Genomic DNA, 19,918 nt, shown 5'->3' with positions numbered 1-19,918 from the left:
ATGTCAGGAAGCACTTCTTCACACAAAGGGTAACTATCCCCCTAAAGCCTGTGGATGCTGGGGATCTATTGACTGAGATCAATAGATTTTATTAGGTAAGGGTATCGACAGGTTTGGAGCAAAGGCGGGTAAATGTGGTCGAGGTGCAGGGCAGTCATGATCTGATTGAATGGAGGAACAGGTTCGAGGGGCTGAATGGCCTCCTCCTGTTCCGATGTTCCCAATGCCGATATTTAGTGAGCGAGATTGTGCCCCTTTCAAAAACCATCCGGTCGCTGAGAGTTATAACCAGTGTGTTTCTGTACTGTGCATTTTGGTGATTTGTGGGTTTTATTTAAATGAGGGCGGGAGGATGGTGGGCTGATATATGCATCCCCCCCCCCCCCCCCCCCCCCCAGTGTGGTACTGGGCCATACAGATCAGGAAGGTTCCTGACTCGATTCCCACACTCTGTTGATCTCAGATGGGCAGCAGTTTGTGCGATCCAACTGGCCTCAGTGCCCTCTGTTTATGTCGGGGAAATTCAACCAGGGTTGCTGCTCCTGACTCTTGTGTGCACCATGCGTACAGATATTCCAGGGGAAGCTGGGGTTGTTCTCCTTGGACCAGAGGAGGTTAAAAGAAGGTATAATGGAATTATAGAATGTTTACAGCACAGAAGGAGGCCATTTGGCCCATCGAGCCTGTGCCAGCTCTCTGCATGAACAATCCAGCTAGTCCCACTCCCCTGCCCTTTCCCTGTAGCCCTGCAAATTTTTCTCCTTCAGGTACCTATCTAATTCTGTTTTGAAAGCCACAATTGACCCTGCTTCCACCACCCTTTTAGGCAGTGCATTCCAGATCCTGACCACTTGCTGTGTAAAAAAGTTTTTCCTCATGTCGCCTTTGGTTCTTTTGCCAATTACCTTCAACCTGTGTCCTCTGGTCCTTGACCCTTCTGCCAGTGGGAACAGTTTCTCTCTATCTACTCTGTCTAGACCCTTCATGATTTTGAATGCCTCTATCAAATCTCCTCTCAACCATCTCTGTTCCAAGGAGAACAACCCCAGCTTTTCCAGTCTATCCACGTAACTAAAGTCCCTCATCCCTGGAATCTTTCTAGTAAATCTCTTCTGCACCCTCTCTAAGGCCTTCACATCTTTCCTAAAGTGCGGTGCCCAGAACTGGACACAATACTCCAGTTGTGGCCAAACCAGTGTTTTATAAAGGCTCATCATGACTTCCTTGCTTTTGTACTCTATGCCTCTATTTATAAAGTCCAGGATCCCATATGCTTTCTTAACTGCTTTCTCAATCTGCCCTGCCACCTTCAATGACCTGTGTATATCTACCCCCAGGTCTCTCTGTTCCTGCACTCTCTTTAGAGTTGTACCATTTAGTTTATATTGCCTCTCCTCGTTCTTCCTACCGAAATGTATCACCTCACACTTCTCAGCATTAAATTTCATCTGCCACGTGTCCGCCCATTCCACCAGACTGTCTATATCCTCTTGAAGTCTATCACTATCCTCCTCACTGTTTACTACACTTCCAAGTTTTGTGTCATCTGCAAATTTTGAAATTGTGCCCTGTACACCCAAGTCCAAGTCATTAATATATATCAAGAAAGGCAGTGGTCCCAGCACTGACCCCTGAGGAACACCACTGTACACCTCCCTCCGGTCCGAAAAACCACTACTCTCTGTTTCCTATTACTTAGCCAATTTCGTATCCATGTTGCTGTAGAGGTTTTCCAAATTATGAGGGGTGTTGATAGAGTAGATAGAGAGAAACTATTTCCAGTGGCAGGAGGGTCGGTTACCAGAGGACACAGATTTGAGGTGATCGGCAAAAGAACCAGAGGAGAGATGAGGACTTTTTTTTTACGCAGCGAGTTGTTATGATCTGGAATGCACTGCCTGAAAGGGTGGTGGAAGCAGATTCAATAGTAACTTTCAAAAGGGAATTGGATAAATACTTGAAGGGAAAATTAACAGGGCCATGGGGAAAGAGCAGGGGAGTGGCACTAATTGGATAGCTCTCTCAAAGAGCCAGCACAGGCTGAATGGCCTCCTTCCGTGCTGCATGATTCTATGTTGAGTAAGGACAAATTGGGCTAGGCTGTGTTACCCCTGCCTGTGCCCGTGCCTGTCTGCCACCAGCGCCCTCCCTTCCATCTCCCCCTCCTCCGTCTTCCTCCTTCTCTGTCCCACCCCAGGTCCATGAGTTGTGGAGGTTTACAGTGACTTTCGATCTGCACCAAAGGAAACCTTGGGACTGAGACTCTGATCGCACTCAGAGTAAAGCTGTAAAGTCTCTCATTAGGAGTGACGTAAATCCTTTCGTTGCCCCGTTTCTTTTCATTTTTCTCCTGCCATGATGGTGTTTTCCATATGAACTGTGATCTCAACGACCTCTGACATTTGCCCTTTTTGTGCAGACAATGGTGACAATTTCTGGTTTCCCTTGGATACGACCTCGACGATGACCATCCCGATCCCTCGGAGTGTCTGCGGACATTCGGCCACGTACGACCCCGATGCCAAACGTGTTTACGTTTTTGGGGGGAAGAAAGACGGCGAGTGTTTCAAAAACGTCTACATCCTGGACACCGAGACCTGGAAGTGGTCCTTTGTGATTGTGAGTAGCAACACCCGTCAACTTTTTTGGGTCCTCCCGCAGTCATAGGAACAGGAGGGGGCCATTCATCCCCTCAAGCCTGTTACATAGGAACAGGAGGGGGCCATTCAGCCCCTCAAGCCTGTTACATAGGAACAGGAGAAGGCCATTCAACCCCTCAAGCCTGTTACATAGGAACAGGAGGGGGCCATTCACCCCCTCAAGCCTGTTACATAGGAACAGGAGGGGGCCATTCAGCCCCTCAAGCCTGTTACATAGGAACAGGAGGAGGCCATTCAGCCCCTTGAGCCTGTTACATAGGAACAGGAGGGGGCCACTCAGCTCCTTACATAGGAACAGGAGGAGGTCATTTAGCCCCTCAAGCTTGCTCCATCATTCAGTTAGATCATGGCTGATCTTTATCTTAAATACATTTACTCGCCTTGGTTCCGTAACCCTTAATACCCTTACCTAACACAAATTTATCAATCTCAGTTTTGAAATTTTCAATTGACCCCCAGTCTCAACAGCTTTTTGGGGGAGAGTTCCAGATTTCCACTCCCCTTTGTGTGAAGAAGTGCTTCCTGACATCACCCCTGAACGGCCTGGCTCTAATTTTAAGATTATGCCCCCTTGTTCTGGCCTCCCCCACCAGAGGAAATAGTTTCTCTCTATCTACCCCATCAAATCCTTTAATCATCTTAAACACCTCAATCAGATCACCTCTTAATCTTTTGTAATCGACAGAATATAACCCTAGTCTGAGCAACCTGTCCTCATAATTTAGCCCCGGTATCATTCTGATTAATCTGTGCTGCACCCCCTCCAAGGCCAATATATCCTTCCTGAGGTGCGGTGCCCAGAACTGAACACAGTATCTCCAAGAGCTCTCTATTGCTGTAACATAACTTCCATCCCTTTGTATTCCAGCCCTCTTGAGACGAAGGCCAACATTCCATTAGACCTGTTCAATTATTTTTTGGACCTGTCTACTAGTTTTTAGTGATTTCTGTACTTTGACCCCTAAGTCTCTCTGCTCATCCATAGATCCTGGCTTCTCGCCATTTAGAAAATACTCTGATTTATCTTTCTTAGGTCCAAAGTGGATGACCTCACACTTCCCCACATTGAAATCCCTCCATGGCCTCGCCCCTCCCTATCTCTGTAACCTCCTCCAGCCCTACAACCAACCCTCCTTGATCTCTGCGCTTCTCCAATTCTTGCCTCTTGCGCATCCCCGATTTTAATCGCTCCACCATTGGCGGCCGTGCCTTCAGCTGCCTAGGCCACACGCTCTGGAATTCCCTCCCTAAACCTCTCCGCCTCTCTACACCCCTCTCCTCCTTTAAGACGCTCCTTAAAACCTACCTCTTTGACCAAGCTTTTGGTCAACTGTTCTAATATCTCCTTATATGGCTTGATGTCAAATTTTGTTTGATAATCGCTCCTCGGGACTTTTTACTACGTGAAAGGCACGATATAAATGCAAGTTGTTATTTTTGTTTGTTGTGTTCCCACGGTGCGGTTCACGGTGACTCTCTGCTGTCTTATTCCCAGGGGAAGGGCAAGGTGCCGACGCTGGCTTATCACAGCGCAGCCGTCTTCCAGCGGGAGCTGTTTATATTTGGTGGGCGGACCGCGGAAGTGTGCAGCAACACTCTCTACATCTTCAACCCTGACCACGAGATCTGGTACCAGCCCATCGTGGTGGGGGAGAGACCACTCCCCCGGTACGGGTGAGTCCCATGCGATATTCGGCACGGAAAGGTGGCGGGATTGTTGGGCGGGGTCCCGCGGGATTGTCAGGCTGGGGTCGGACGGGATGTTGGGTGGGGGGAGGGGGGTTGTGCGGGGTCAGGTTGGGGTTGGGCAGAGGTCAAGAGGATTGTCGGGTAGGATTTGTTTTTACTCATTCTCGGGATGTGGGCGTCGCTGGCAAGGCCGGCATTTATTGCCCATCCCTAGTTGCCCTGAGAAGGTGGTGGTGGGCCGCCTTCTTGAACTGCTGGTAGCGGGTTTATTACAACTGAGTGTCTTACTCGGCCACTTCAGAGGACAGTGAAGAGTTAACCATGTTGGTGTGGGGAATGGAGTCACATGTAGACCTAGAGAGACTCTGGTGTCCTCGTACAAGAAACACGAAAAGTTAGCTTGCAGGTACAGCAGGCAATTAGGAAAACAAATGGAATGTTGGCCTTTATTGCAAGGGGGTTGGAGTACAGGAGTAAGGAAGTCTTACTACAGTTGTACAGGGTTTTGGTGAGACCACACTTGCAGTACTGCATACAGTTTTGGTCTCCTTATCTAAGGAAGGATATACTTGCCTTGAAGGTGGTGCAACGAAGGTTCACTAGATTAATTCCTGGGATAAGAGGGTTGTGCTAAGAAGACAGGTTAAGTAGAATGGGCCTATACTCTCGTGTTTAGAAGAATGAGAGGTGATCTCATTGAAACATAGAAGATTCTGACGGGGCTTGACAGGGTAGATGCTGAGCGGTTGTTTCCCCTGGCTGGAGAGTATAGAACTAGGGGGCATAGTCTCAGGCTAAGGCGTCGGACATTTAAGACTGAGATGAGGAGGAATTTCTTCACTCAGGGTTGTGAATTTTTGGAATTCTCTACCCCAGAGGGCGGTGGATGCTGAGTATATTCAAGACTGAGATCGATAGATTTTTGGACTCTGGGGAATCAAGGGATATGGGGATCGGGCGGGAAAGTTGAGTTAAGTTAGAAGATCAGCCATGATCTGATTGAATGGTGGCGCGGGCTCGAGGGGCCGTATGGTCTACTCCTGCTCCTCTTTTTTATTCGTTCATGGGATGTGGGTGTCGCTGGCGAGGCCGGCATTTATTGCCCATCCCTAATTGCCCTTGAGAAGGTGGTGGTGAGCCGCCTTCTTGAACCACTGCAGTCCGTGTGGTGAAGGTTCTCCCACAGTGCTGTTAGGAAGGGAGTTCCAGGATTTTGATCCAGCGACGATGAAGGAACGGCGATATGTTTCCAAGTTGGGATGGTGTGTGACTTGGAGGGGAACGTGCAGGTGGTGGTGTTCCCATGTGCCTGCTGCTCTTGTTCTTCTAGGTGGTAGAGGTCGCGGGTTTGGGAGGTGCTGTCGAAGAAGCCTTGACAAGTTGCTGCAGTGCATCCTGTGGATGGTACACACTGCAGCCAGTGTGCGCCGGTGGTGAAGGGAGTGAATGTTTAGGGTGGTGGATGGGGTGCCAATTAAGTGGGCTGCTTTGTCCTGGATGGTGTCGAGCTTCTTGAGTGTTGTTGGAGCTGCACTCATCCAGGCAAGTGGAGAGTATTCCATCACACTCCTGACTTGTGCCTTGTAGATGGTGGAAAGGCTTTGGGGAGTCAGGAGGTGAGTCACTTGCTGCAGAATACCCAGCCTCTGACCTGCTCTTGTAGCCACATTATTTATGTGGCTGGTCCAGTTAAGTTTCTGGTCAATGGTGACCCCCAAGATGTTGATGGTGGGGGATTCAGTGATGGTAATGCCATTGAATGTCAAGGGGAGGTGCTTAGACCCTCTCTTGTTGGAGATGGTCATTGCCTGGCCCTTGTCTGGAGCGAATGTTACTTGCCACTTATCAGCCCAAGCCTGGATGTTGTCCAGGTCTTGCTGCATGGGCTCGGACTGCTTCATTATCTGAGGGGTTGCGAAAGGAACTAACAATGTGCAGTCATCAGCGAACATTCCCATTTCTGACCTTATGATGGAGGGAAGGTCATTGATGAAGCAGCTGAAGATGGTTGGGCCTAGGACACTGCCCTGAGGAGCTCCTGCAGCAATGCCCTGGGGCTGTGATGATTGGCCTCCCTTTGTGCTAGGTATGACTCCAGCCATTGGAGAGTTTTCCCCCTGATTCCCATTGACTTCAATTTTACTAGGGCTCCTTGGCGCCACACTCTGTCAAATGCTGCCTTGATGTCGAGGGCAGTCACTCTCCCCTCACCTCTGGAATTCAATTCTTTTGTCCATGTTTGGACCAAGGCTGTATTGAGGTCTGGAGCCGAGTGGTCCTGGTGGAACCCAAACCGAGCATTGGTGAGCAGGTTATTGGTGAGTAAGTGCCGCTTGATAGCAATGTCGACGACACCTTCCATCACTTTGCTGATGATTGAGAGTAGACTGATGGGCTGGTAACTGGCTGGATTGGATTTGTCCTGCTTTTTGTGGACAGGACATACCTGGGCAATTTTCCACATTGTCGGGTAGATGCCAGTGTTGTAGCTGTACTGGAACAGCTTGGCTAGAGGGGCAGCTAGTTCTGGAGCACAAGTCTTCAGCACTACAGCCGGGATGTTGTCGGGGCCTATAGCCTTTGCCGTATCCAGTGCACTCAGCCGTTTCTTGATATCACTTGGAGTGAATCGAATTGGCTGAAGACTGGCTTCTGTGATGGTGGGGATATCGGGAGGAGGCCGAGATGGATCATCCACTCGGCACTTCGGGCTGAAGATGGTTTCTTATGTTCTGATATTAGACCGGGTAAGGGCAGCAGGTTTCCTTCCCTAAAGGATATTAGTGAACCAGTTGGGTTTTTACGACAATCCAACAGCTTGCTGGTCACTTTGTGATCCCAGCTTTTTATTTCCAGGGTGTTGCGCCCCTCGCTTTGGTCAGCTTGGCTCAGTGGGTCGCACTCTCACCTCTTTGAGTCTGAAGGTCGTGGGTTCAAGTCCCCATTCCAGAGACTTGAGCCCATAATCCAGGCTGACGCTCCCAGTGCAGTAGTGAGGGAGTGCTGCACTGTCAGAGGTGCCGTCTTTCGGATGAGATGTTAAACCGAGGACCTATCTGCTCCCTCAGGTGGATGTAAAAGATCCCACGGCCATTAGTCGAAGAAGAGCAGGGGAGTTCTCCCCGGTGTCCTGGCCAGTATTTATCCCTCAACCAACATCACAGAACGGATTAACTCGTCGTTCGTCCCATTGCTGTTTGTGGGATCTTGCTGTGCTCGAAATGTCTCAACAAGAAGTCACCTTTGAGGTAATTTCACTGAAGGGAAGGACATTATATGTGCTCTCCTCCTGCCCTGAAGTTACCGACTCTGACTGGGGTATAGTTCCATGGCATTGACCGCCCTCTAACTGTCCCATTCTTTGAGCTCGAGCCAGGACAGGGAGTGTCGGCAGGCTATTCCACCGTGAAAGATAAAAAAGAAAGACTTGCATTTCTATCGTGCCTTTCACGACCTCAGGACGTCCCAAAGCGCTTTACAGCCAATGAAGTACTTTCGAAGTGTAGTCACTGTTGCAATGTAGGAAACGCGGCAGCCAATTTATGCACAGAAAGATCCCACAAACAGCAATGAGATAATGAGCAGATGATCTGTTTTTAGTGTTGTTGGTTGAGGGATAAATATTGGCCAGGACACTGGGGACAACTCCCCTGCTCTTCCAATAGTGGCCCTGGGATCTTTAATATTCACCCGGGAGGGCAGATGGGGCCTCGGTTTAATGTCTCATCCAAATGATGGCATCTCCGACAGCGCAGCCCTCCCTCAGTCTGCACTGGGAGTGTCGGCCTGGATTATGTGCAGAAGTCTCTGGAGTGGGACTTGTACCCACGACCTTCTGACTCCGAGGCGAGAGTGCTGCCCACTGAGCCGCGGCTGCCAGCTGTCCCTGGTGGGCTGGTGGTCACAGTGGAGTCTGATCCTCCCCCACACACTCGGGTTGAAGAGATACGGCGAGGGAGCCCTGCTGCCTGGGGTTTTCCTCCCTTCCTATCCCAGGGACCACCGACACTGACTGTTGGAGATCAGACCTGTTTAATAAATGCTTTTTATTCCCTTTATTTTGCCTCCAGTCACTCAGCCACTCTCCTGGGTGATAAACTGATCCTGTTCGGTGGGAGCCGGAGCTGTGTATTTCTGAATGACCTTCACGTGTTGGATCTCGGTGAGTAGATGCCCGGCTGTGGGATTAGGAAGTTGTGGAGGGGGGGTGGGGGTGAACGGAACTTGATTCCTGGTAAATCGTTCCCTGGGGTGACGGGTTCAAATCCCAAAGATAGTTTGGGGGGGTGGAGAGTGAGGTAAAAATGAGGACTGTGGGAGTGAGAAAGGGAGGCAGGAAACTCTTTCACCCAAAAGTAACATAGAAACGGGGGGAGGCCATTCAGCCCCTTGAGCCTGTTCCGCCATTCAATTAGATCATGGCTGATCTGTATATTGAGAGGAAGTTGAGTTGTGGGTTACTGAACCAGGGAAGGATGTTGAAATGGGCGGTGTAGATGGGATCAAGCGACAATTGGATGTGTTGGATGATGATTAGGTGGGGCTGATCTAGCTAAAACAGTGTCGTCCAATAAAAATTGCTAACTAGCCATTGGTGTAACTATGGCGACACCATTTTAGCCGCAGGCACTAATTTTAGTAGAAAATGCCTCGTACACAATACAGGTGAACGTACTTCATGCCTGTATATTTACTGAACAAACGTCTCCCACCAGGGAGTGGTTATCCGGAGAATGCGAGTTCAAATCCCACTGTAACTGAGAATTTTAATTCAGTTTTTAAAAATCTGGAAATAAAAAGCTGGTACCAGTAAAAATGACCATGAGGCAGTCGGCCCATCGAGCCTGTGCTGGCTCTTTGTGAGAGCCATCCAATTAGTCCCAATCTCCTGCTTTTTCCCTGTAGCCATGTAAATTTTTTCCCTTCAAGTATTTATCCAATTCCTTTTTGAAAGCCACAATTGAATCTGCTTCCACCGCCCTTTCAGGCAGCACATTCCAGATCATAACTACTTGCTGCGTAAAAAAAGTTTCTCCTCATGTTGCCTTTGGTTCTTTGTTTTCTGGTTCTCGACCCTTCCGCCAATGGGAACAGTTTCTCTTTATTTACTTTATCTAAACCCGTCATGATTTTGAACACTTCTTTCAAATTTTCTCTTAACCTTCTCTGCCCTAAGGAGAACAACCCCAGCCTCTCCTGTCTATCCACATAACTGAAGTCCCTCATCCCTGGAATCATTCAAGTAAATCTTTTTTGCACCCTCGAAGGTCTTCACATCCTTCCTAAAGTGCGGTGCCCAGAATTGGACACAATACTCCAGTTGTGGCCAAACCAGTGTTTTATAAGGGTTCAACATAACTTCCTTGCTTTTGTACTCTATGCCTCTATTTATAAAGCCAGGATCCCGTATGCTTTCTTAACCACTTTCTAAACCTGTCCTGCTACCGTCAAAGGTTTGTGCACATATACCTCCAGATCTCTCTGTTCCTGCACCCCCTTTAGTATTGTACCCTCTAGTTTATATTGCCTCTCCTCATTCTTCCTGCCAAAATGTACCACTTCTCTGCGTTAAATTTCATCTGCCACGTGTCCGCCCATTCCACCAGCCTGTTTATATCCTCTTGAAGTCTATCACTATCCTCCTCACTGTTTACTACATTTCCAAGTTCTGTGTCATCTGCAAATTTTGAAATTGTGCCCTGTACACCCAAGTCCAAGTCATTAATATATATCAAAAAAAGCAGTGGTCCCAGTACCGACCCCTGGGGAACACTACTGTATACCTCCCTCCAGTCTGAAAAACAACCATTCCCCACTACTCTCTGTTTCCTGTTACTTAGCCAATTTTGTATGCTGCCACTGCCCCCTTTATTCCATGGGCATTAATTTTGCTAACAAGCCTATTATGTTGTACTTTATCAAACCCCTTTTTAAAGTCCATATACATCACATCAACCGCATTGCCCTCATCTACTCTCTGTTACCTTATCAAAAAATTCAAACAAGTTAGTTAACTGCGATTTGCTTTTAACAAATCTGTGCTGGCTTTCCTTTATTAATCCACACTTGTCCAAGTGACTTAATTTTGTCCAGATTATCGTTTCTAAAAGCTTCCCCACCACCAAGGTTAAACTGACTGCTCGGTTTATCCTTACACCCTTTTTTGAACAAGGGTGTAACATTTGCAGTTCTCCAGTCCTCTGGCACCACCCCCGTATCTAAGGAGGATTGGAAGATTATGGCCAGTACCTCCGCAATTTCCACCCTTACTTCCCTCAGCAACGTAGGATGCAACCCATCCAGACCTGGTGACTTATCTACTTTAAGTACAGCTAGCCTTTCTAGCACCTCCTCTTTATCAATTTTTAGCCCATCCAGTATCTCAATGACCTCCTCTCTTACTGTGACTTTGGCAGCATCTTCTTCCTTGGTAAAGACAGATGCAAAGTACTCATTTAGTACCTCGGCCGTGCCCTCTGCCTCCATGAGTAGATTTCCTTTTTGGTCCCTGATCGGCCCCACCCCTGCTCTTACTACCCGTTTACTGTTTACATGCCTGTAGAAGACTTTTGGATTCCCTTTTATGTTGGCCGCCAGTCTATTCTCATACTCTCTCTTTGCCCCTCTTATTTCCTTTTTCACTTCTCCCCTATTTTCTATATTCTGCCTGGTTCTCATTTGTGTTCTCAACCTGATATCTGTCATACGGCCCCTTTTTCTGTCTCATCTTACTCTCTTTCATCATCCAGGGAGCTCTGGCTTTAGTTACCCTACGGTTCCCCCCGTGGGAATGTACCTAGACTGTACTCGAACCATCTCCTCTTTAAAGGCCGCCCATTGTTCGATTACAGTTTTGCCTGCCAATCTTTGATTCCAATTTACCTGGGCCAGATCAGTTCTCAACCACTGAAATTGGCCCTCCTCCAATTGAGTATTTTTACTCTAGATTGTTCCTTGTTCTTTTCCAAACTAATCCAAACCTTATGATACTATGATCGCTGTTCCCTAAATGTTCCCCCACTGACACTAGCTCCACTTGACCCACCTCATTCCCCAGAACCAGATCCAGCAATGCCTCCTTCCTCATTGGGCTGGAAACATACTGATCAAGAAAGTTCTTCTGAACACACTTTAGAAATTCCTCCCCTTCTTTGCCCTTTACACTATTACTATCCCAGTCTATATTGGGATAGTTGAAGTCCCCCATTATCACTACTCTATGGTTCTTGCACCTCTCTGTAATTTCCCTGCAAATTTTTTCATCTATATCCTTCCCACTAATTGGTGGCCTATAGAATGCACCCAGTAGTGTAATGGCATCTCTATTGTTTCTTAACTCTAACCAAATAGATTCTGTCCTTGACCCCTCAAGGACATCCTCTCTCTCCAGCACTCTAATATTCTCTTTAATCAATATTCCCCCCCCCGCCCCACTCCTTTTTTTTCCTTCCCTATCTTTCCTGAACACTTTGTATCCAGGAATATTTAGTATCCAATCCTGCCCTTTTTTGAGTCCGGTCTCTGTTAACACCACTACATCATATTCCCATGTGGCTATTTGTGCCTGCAGCTCACCAACCTTATTCACCAATCTTTGTGTGTTTACCCAAATGCACTCTAAACTTATCTTGGACATTCTCATATTCTCTCTTAGTCTGATCCCATTTACTCCCATACTATTTCTTACTCTAGTGCTATCTGTCTCTCCCAATCCTTTGTACACCTTGTTTCTCCTTTCTAATGCTACATTCTGGTGTTCATCGTCCTGAACTTTAATTAGTTTAAACCCCGCTCCCACAGCACTAGTGAACCTCCCCGTGAGGACATTGATCCCAGCTCTGTTGAGATGCAAACCGTCCGTCTTGAACAGGTCCCTTCTGCCCCAGAACTAGTCCCAATGCCCCAAGAATCTGAAGCTCTCCCTCGTGCACCATGTCTCTAGCCGCACATTAATGCATGATTGTCGTTAAAAACCCAACTGGTTCACTGAGATCGCAGGCCCAACGTTGGGGTCTATTAATCATTTTTTATTTACTGTCCAGAAATGCAATTAGCCACATTAGTGGATTCCCAATCAAGGATATGGGGATCGGATGGGAAAGTGGAGTTGAGGTCAAAGGTCAGCCATGATCATCTTGAATGGCGGAGCAGGCTTGAGGGGCCATATGGCCGACTCCTGCTCCTATTTCTTATGTTCTTAACCTGTCCTCGTAGTTTAACCCTTTTAGCCCCGGTATCATTCTGGTGAATCTGCGCTGCACATGTTGCTAGAGTCTCACGTATTGGACAACACTGGTCTAAAAGGGACTGGCTTCTTTGGCCCTTCTGGCCTATTTCTGTTCTGGAAAGTTCTGGTGCTCGTGCAAAACACAGAACGCAGACTGCACTGAATTAGAAGGCAGCAATTCAGTCACTTGTGTTGCTGGTGTTGGCTATTTCTGTGCGCAGAGTTATGTTTGGTCCCTGTGCAGGCGGAGGGGGGGGGGGGGGGGGAGGTTTGTATCTGTCTGGTGAAGAATCCTCACTGGACCGATTGTTTCTGAACCAAAACCCTGTCCATTTCTCCCAGGTTTCATGGAGTATGTGAACATACAGATTCGGGGTTCTCCTCCACCACGATGGTAGGTACCGCTCTACAACTTGGCCTGATGGAGGGGGACGGACACCCTCTCCCACTCTACAACTTGGCCTGATGGAGGGGGGACGGGCACCCTCTCCCACTCTACAACTTGGCCTGTTGGAGGGGGACGGACACCCTCTCCCACTCTACAACTTGGCCTGTTGGAGGGGGGACGGACACCCTCTCCCACTCTACAACTTGGCCTGATGGAGGGGGACGGACACCCTCTCCCACTCTACAACTTGGCCTGATGGAGGGGGGACGGGCACCCTCTCCCACTCTACAACTTGGCCTGTTGGAGGGGGACGGACACCCTCTCCCACTCTACAACTTGGCCTGTTGGAGGGGGACGGGCACCCTCTCCCACTCTACAACTTGGCCTGTTGGAGGGGGACGGACACCCTCTCCCACTCTACAACTTGGCCTGTTGGAGGGGGACGGGCACCCTCTCCCACTCTACAACTTGGCCTGATGGAGGGGGGACGGACACCCTCTCCCACTCTACAACTTGGCCTGTTGGAGGGGGACGGGCACCCTCTCATCTCCTGGCTGTAGCCAGTCACCCACATCTTTAGGTGTATGTGAGGGATCTTTGTGAACTGAGACTGATCAGTTCCTTCGGAGCAAGGCTCCTTTGTTTGGTCCTTAAATTTGACCATCTCAATGACAGAAGCCACAGGATGACCAGTGGGTGTAAATGGGGGAGACGGTGACTGCGTTCGATTAGGGTGCACTCTTCTGAGTTTGGGGCTGAGGCATAATATTGGGGTAGAATAAAGGGGGGTGTTTTATTCTGCTTCTAACCCGTGCCATACCTGCCCTGGGAGTGTTTGATGGGACAGTGTAGAGGGAGCTTTACTCTGTATCTAACCCGTGCTGTACCTGCCCTGGGAGTGTTTGATGGGACAGTGTAGAGGGAGCTTTACTCTGTATCTAACCCTGTACCTGCCCTGGGAGTGTTTGATGGGACAGTGTAGAGGGAGCTTTACTCTGTATCTAACCCGTGCTGTACCTGCCCTGGGAGTGTTTGATGGGACAGTGTAGAGGGAGCTTTACTCTGTATCTAACCCGTGTTGTACCCGCCCTGAGAGTGTTTGATGGGACAGTGTAGAGGGAGCTTTACTCTGTATCTAACCCTGTACCTGCCCTGGGAGTGTTTGATGGGACAGTGTAGAGGGAGCTTTACTCTGTATCTAACCCGTGCTGTACCTGCCCTGGGAGTGTTTGATGGGACAGTGTAGAGGGAGCTTTACTCTGTATCTAACCCGTGCTGTACCTGCCCTGGGAGTGTTTGATGGGACAGTGTAGAGGGAGCTTTACTCTGTATCTAACCCGTGCTGTACCTGCCCTGGGAGTGTTTGATGGGACAGTGTAGAGGGAGCTTTACTCTGTATCTAACCCGTGCTGTACCTGCCCTGGGAGTGTTTGATGGGACAGTGTAGAGGGAGCTTTACTCTGTATCTAACCCGTGCTGTACCTGCCCTGGGAGTGTTTGATGGGACAGTGTAGAGGGAGCTTTACTCTGTATCTAACCCGTGCTGTACCTGCCCTGGGAGTGTTTGATGGGACAGTGTAGAGGGAGCTTTACTCTGTATCTAACCCGTGCTGTACCTGCCCTGGGAGTGTTTGATGGCACAGTGTCGAGGGAAGTGGTAGGGGAGTGGCGGCAAAGCCTGGAATAATTCAAGAGGCAGGTAGACACTGTGATGAGGGAGTGTAACTTTCTATGGAAGGAGGGTGTGAATGGCCTCCCAAATTGTCTGCCGCGTTTCCCTACATTACAACAGTGACTACACTTCAAAAGTACTTCATTGGTTGTAAAACAATTTGGGACGTCCTGAGGTTGTGAAAGGCGCTATGTAAATGCAAATTCTTTCCTTTTATAGTCGCCATGCTGCTGTACCACTGTGTGGTAACAAGGTTCTGATCAGCGGTGGGTATAATCTGACCGGCGCCCTGCGAGATTTATTCATCTTCAACATAGGTAAGGCACAGGGAGCTTTGACACTTCTGAATGTGAGGTTGTGGATTAATTGTACCCGGACCCTACGCTGGTGGGGAGGACTGAGGCGGGTGGTGGGGGGAGAGAGAGACACGGGGCCCTCTCTGTCTGTGCGCCCCTGGGTGACCTGTTGCTCCGCAGGGCTCAAGGCTTCCATTTACCGATGTTGGACGTCTGGAGCTGCGGTTCAGCGGTTCTTTCCTTCTCATTGACCACTGACAGGAAGCAATGGGGGTGGGGCTGTCCCAGCATGCACAGAGAAAGTGAAAGGGCCCTATTAAAATTATGCAGCCAACAGTTCCATTGGTTCTCTCCTTAACCCCTTCCCCTCTAACCCTAACCCCTCGCCTTCCTTGCGGGGCACTGTAACTGCTTAGAGTGAGTCACCAGGAGCCCTCTTTGTGAGGAATGGCAGACCCAGTGCATTGCTGACCGTGCAACTTCTGAACCAGTCGGTGTTTGTGATTGCTCTGCCCTCATAAGAACAGGAGAAGGCCATTCAGCCCCTCGAGCCTGCTCCGCCGTTCAATTAGCTCATGGCTGATCTGCGTTTGAGACCATCCAGTGAGACACTGCTCTGGATATTCACATTTTTACTGTAGCAATGATGCCTCAGTGCTGAGGGAAAGGAGAGCAATTGCTTCGTGAGGTGGGCTAAGGGTCTCCAACCCTACCGTTCTCCTGGAGTTTCCCGGAATTAAAGATTAATTTCCTGGACCTTCCTGCGGGCAAATTCGGGAGGGAAATCAGCAGGACTTTAGTTCTGGCCGGGACTCGCGACGAAGTGAGGGGCCGCCAGGCTCCCAGCATGCGATGGGGCCCTTGTGCCGCGCGCTGGTAAAACCCCAGGGTGCATAGAGCGGTTTCTGGGGCGCAGAGGAGTGTGGGTATTGTAACCACCATTATTGACTGCCGTACTGGGCGACCAATGGTGGAAATATGGGGGCGGGGCGGTTGGTGGCGAGAGGTCATGTGATGAAACCTCTCGGATTGCAGTGGGCAACCCCTGGTGGGGACGGAGGTATGTGCGCTGCCCGATCGAGAAGACTACGGAAACAAAGGGGGCGCGTCTAGTGATAACCCTGGTGCCAACTGTAACCCTAATGCTGACCCTGACACCGCCAACCCCAAGCCCGACACTAACTCTTTCTTTTATTCCCTCCCCAACCCAGACACCTCCAGCTGGTGCAGTCTGTCCCACCACACACTCTGCTCGGTGCCACGAGCTGGTCACAGTCTGGTGTATCTGAACTCGACCCAGAGCAACTCGGGGACCGGCCACACGCTGTTAGTCTTCGGGGGCTCGAACAACGCCGGGAAATTCTACAGTGATACCGTGCGAGTCGATCTGGAGCTGAGTGAGGACTGAGCATTTAAATAACAAAACAATCCACTGACAGGATCCGCCACGAGAGTGTGCGAGAGTCGAGCTCCTAACTCATCATATACCACGAGCGGGAGATTTAGATGTCTGTACCTTCGTGACTATCAAATGGTTGAACAATCTCTCACTTTATTAAAACTTACACCCAGGGCCACGTCTCCTTGTGTTAGTGATCAAAGTAACAAACCTGAACAACCAATCCGGACTGGCTGGGGCAGTGGGTCAGACACTATCCTTTCACACTGGACGCTAATCAGCCCAGACAGAGGGGATGAATGGCTCTGGCTCAAAGGGTTTTATATAAAATGTGTTTGGTATTCAGTCTGGTTCCTGGGAGGTAGGTGTATTGCAGGTGATTTTGAATGTTTACAACGTGGAATCAAGTAGCTTTGGAGAGGAAGGGGGAATTTACCAGAGTTTAATTCTGAAATTGGCCTCATGGGCAATGCCGGCATTTATTGCCCGTCCCTCGTTGCCCCTTGAGAAGGTGGTGGTGGGCCTTCTCCTTGAACCGCTGCAGTCCGTGGGGGAAGGTGCTCCCTCAGTGCTGTTAGGGAGGGAGTTTGAGGATTTTGACCCCTGGATGATGAAGGAACGGCCAATATATGTCCAAGTCAGGATGGTGAGTGACTTGGAGGTGGTGGTGTTCCCATGCACCTGCTGCCCTTGTCCTTCTAGATGGTGGAGGTGGGGGGCTTGGGAGGTGCTGTTGAAGGAGCCTTGGCGAGTTGCTGCAGTGCATCCTGTGGATAGAACGCACTGCAGGTTACATTCCCAGTGGGCTTTTCCCATCTTTCTTTCCAAGATCAGCTTGGCTCACTCTTGCCTCCCCATTAGAAGGCTGTGGTTTGAGCCCTGCTCGGGGACTAGACCACGAGAGCTAGGGTACCACAGCAGTGCGATAGTGAGGAAGTGCTGCAGCCGTTGTCTGTCTGTTCCGGCGAAGTTTAAGAATCCCGTGACGCTGTTTAAACAGGGAGTCACCACAGTCAACACAGCACTCCCTCAGTACTGCACTGGGAGGGACCGCCTGGATTATGGCCTCAAGTCTCTGGAGGGGGTCTTGAACCCACTACTTTCTGAGCGAGTGTGCTACCCACTGAGCAACGGCTGACACAAGCACGAGGAACAGCCCCATATCATTCGACTTGGCCCTCTGGTGTTAAAGTCCAAGGCCGTCAAAGTCAATGTTAACAGGTCCCAATTTCTCTCAGACAGTGAGTGCTGGTGTGGGATGGGTGAACCAGCACTGCAGGGGAGAGAGCGGGCTGGTTGGGGATTCCCCTGTCTGTACACGGCTGGTCAAGAAGGCCAACGGAATGTTGGCTTTCATTGCTAGGGGGATAGAATATAAAAACAGGGAGGTATTGGTGAGACCGCACCTGGAATACTGCATACAGTTTTGGTCTCCAGACTTAAGAAAAGACATACTTGCTCTCGAGGCAGTACAAAGAAGGTTCACTCGGTTAATCCCGGGGATGAGGGGGTGGACATATGAGGAGAGGTTGAGTAGATTGGGACTCTACTCATTGGAGTTCAGAAGAATGAGAGGCGATCTTATTGAAACATATAAGATTGTGAAGGGTCTTGATCGGGTGGATGCGGTAAGGATGTTCCCAAGGATGGGTGAAACTAGAACTAGGGGGCATAATCTTAGAATAAGGGGCCGCTCTTTCAAAACTGAGATGAGGAGAAACTTCTTCACTCAGAGGGTGGTAGGTCTGTGGAATTTGCTGCCCCAGGAAGCTGTGGAAGCTACATCATTAAATAAATTTAAAACAGAAATAGACAGTTTCCTAGAAGTAAAGGGAATTAGGGATTACGGGGAGCGGGCAGGAAATTGGACATGAAGCAGAGTTCGGATCGGTCAAGGCCCTGTGGGTGGCAGAGCGGGCCCAGGGGCTGAGTGGCCGGGTCCTGCTCCTACTTCTTGTGTTCTTTAGATTTGAAGTTAGGATCAGATCAGCCATGATCTTATTGAATGGTGGAGCAGGCTCGAGGGGCCGATTGGCCTACTCCTGCTCCTATTTCTTATGTTCTTATGATCTGCACCCCTGGTGTCAATCTGCCTTATTCTTCCTCCAAGCTCTTAGGTTTTCATGCTCTCCTCTCCCTCTTTGCTAACCTGCTTTTCCTCATTCTGACTAACTTGATTGAATTTTTCGAAGAGGCGACAAGGAGGATCGATGAGGGTAGCGTAATTGATGTAGTCTACATGGATTTTAGCAAGGCTTTTGACAAGGTCCCACATGGCAGATTGGTCCAAAAAGTAAAGGCCCATGGGATCCAAGGGAATGTGGCAAATTGGATCCAAAATTGGCTCAGTGGCAGGAAGCAAAGGGTTAATGGCCAATGGGTGTTTTTGCGACTGGAAGGCTGTTTCCAGTGAGGTGCAGCAGAGCTCGGTACTCGGTCCTTTTACTTTTTGTGGTATACATTAACGATTTAGACTTAAATGTAGGGGGCATGATTAAGAAGTTTGCAGATGATACAAAAGTTGGCCGTGTGGTTGATAGTGAGGAGGAAAGCTGTAGACTGCAGGAAGATATCAATGGACTGGTCAGATGGGCAGAAAAGTGGCAAATGGAGTTCAATCTGGAGAAGTGTGAGGTAATGCATTTGGAGACAGCAAACAAGGCAAGTGAATACACAATAAATGGGAGGATCCTGAGAGGTGTAGAGGAAGTGAGGGACCTTGGAGTGCATGTCCACAGATCCCTGAAGGTAGCAGGACAGGTAGATAAGGTGGTTAAGAAGGCATATGGAATGCTTTCCTTTATTAGCCAAGGCATAGAATATAAAAGCAGGGATGTTATGCTGGAACTGTATAAAACACTAGTTAGACCACAGCTTGAGTACTGTGTACAGTTCTGGTCACCACATTACAAGAAGGATGTAATTGCACTAGAGAGGGTGCAGAGGAGATTTACAAGGATGTTGCCAGGACTGGAGAATTTTAGCTATGAGGAAAGATTGAATAGGCTGGGGTTGTTTTTTCCTTGGGACCGAGGAGGCTGAGGGGTGATTTTATTGAGGTGTACAAAATTATGAGGGGCCTCGATAGAGTGGATAGGAAGGACCTATTTCCCTTAGCGGAGGGGTCAATAACCAGGGGGCATAGATTTAAAGTGATTGGTAGAAGGATTAGGGCGGAAATTGGAAAGAGAAATTTTCACCCAGAGGGTGGTGGGGGTCTGGAACTCACTGCCTGAGAGGGTGGGAGAGGCAGAAACCCTCAACTCATTTAAAAAAAATACCTGGATGTGCACCTGAAGAGCCGTGACCTGCAGGGCCACGGACCAAATGCGGGAAAGTAGGATTTGGCTGGGTGGCTCGATTCTCAGCCGGCACGGACACGATGGGCCGAATGGCCTCCTGTGCCGTAAATTTTCTATGATTCATTCACACATCCTCTGGGTCTCATCTTGTGTCTCTCTAATTTCTCTTCCCACCTCTTTTTGTCTCATGCTGTCATCACATGTCCGTTAACCAACTCCTGCTCTCCACATAATCACTTCACAGCTCATCTTTTCTCTTGCGGATATATTTCTTGTCTGTCCCCC

General features: G+C 49.2%; 1 protein-coding gene across 2 annotated transcripts in view; it reads left to right on the top strand.

Moving 5' to 3' along the window:
- Nucleotides 1–16,499, top strand: part of zgc:163014 (uncharacterized protein LOC100038766 homolog) — a 31,672-nt gene extending 15,173 nt beyond the window's left edge. For both annotated transcript variants that reach the window (XM_067992121.1, XM_067992120.1), the window contains 6 exons: nt 2,420–2,619; nt 4,156–4,334; nt 8,420–8,511; nt 12,919–12,970; nt 14,856–14,953; nt 16,144–16,499. In XM_067992121.1, the coding sequence (XP_067848222.1) occupies nt 2,420–2,619; nt 4,156–4,334; nt 8,420–8,511; nt 12,919–12,970; nt 14,856–14,953; nt 16,144–16,340 (818 nt within the window). In that variant the 3' untranslated portion in view covers nt 16,341–16,499. The remainder of the gene's footprint in view (nt 1–2,419; nt 2,620–4,155; nt 4,335–8,419; nt 8,512–12,918; nt 12,971–14,855; nt 14,954–16,143) is intronic.
- Nucleotides 16,500–19,918: the final 3,419 nt, after the last annotated feature.

Source organism: Heptranchias perlo, chromosome 10, assembly GCF_035084215.1.
Source record: "Heptranchias perlo isolate sHepPer1 chromosome 10, sHepPer1.hap1, whole genome shotgun sequence".
Classification (NCBI taxonomy): Eukaryota; Metazoa; Chordata; class Chondrichthyes; order Hexanchiformes; family Hexanchidae; genus Heptranchias; species Heptranchias perlo.
This window is presented reverse-complemented; position numbering and strand designations above follow the sequence as displayed.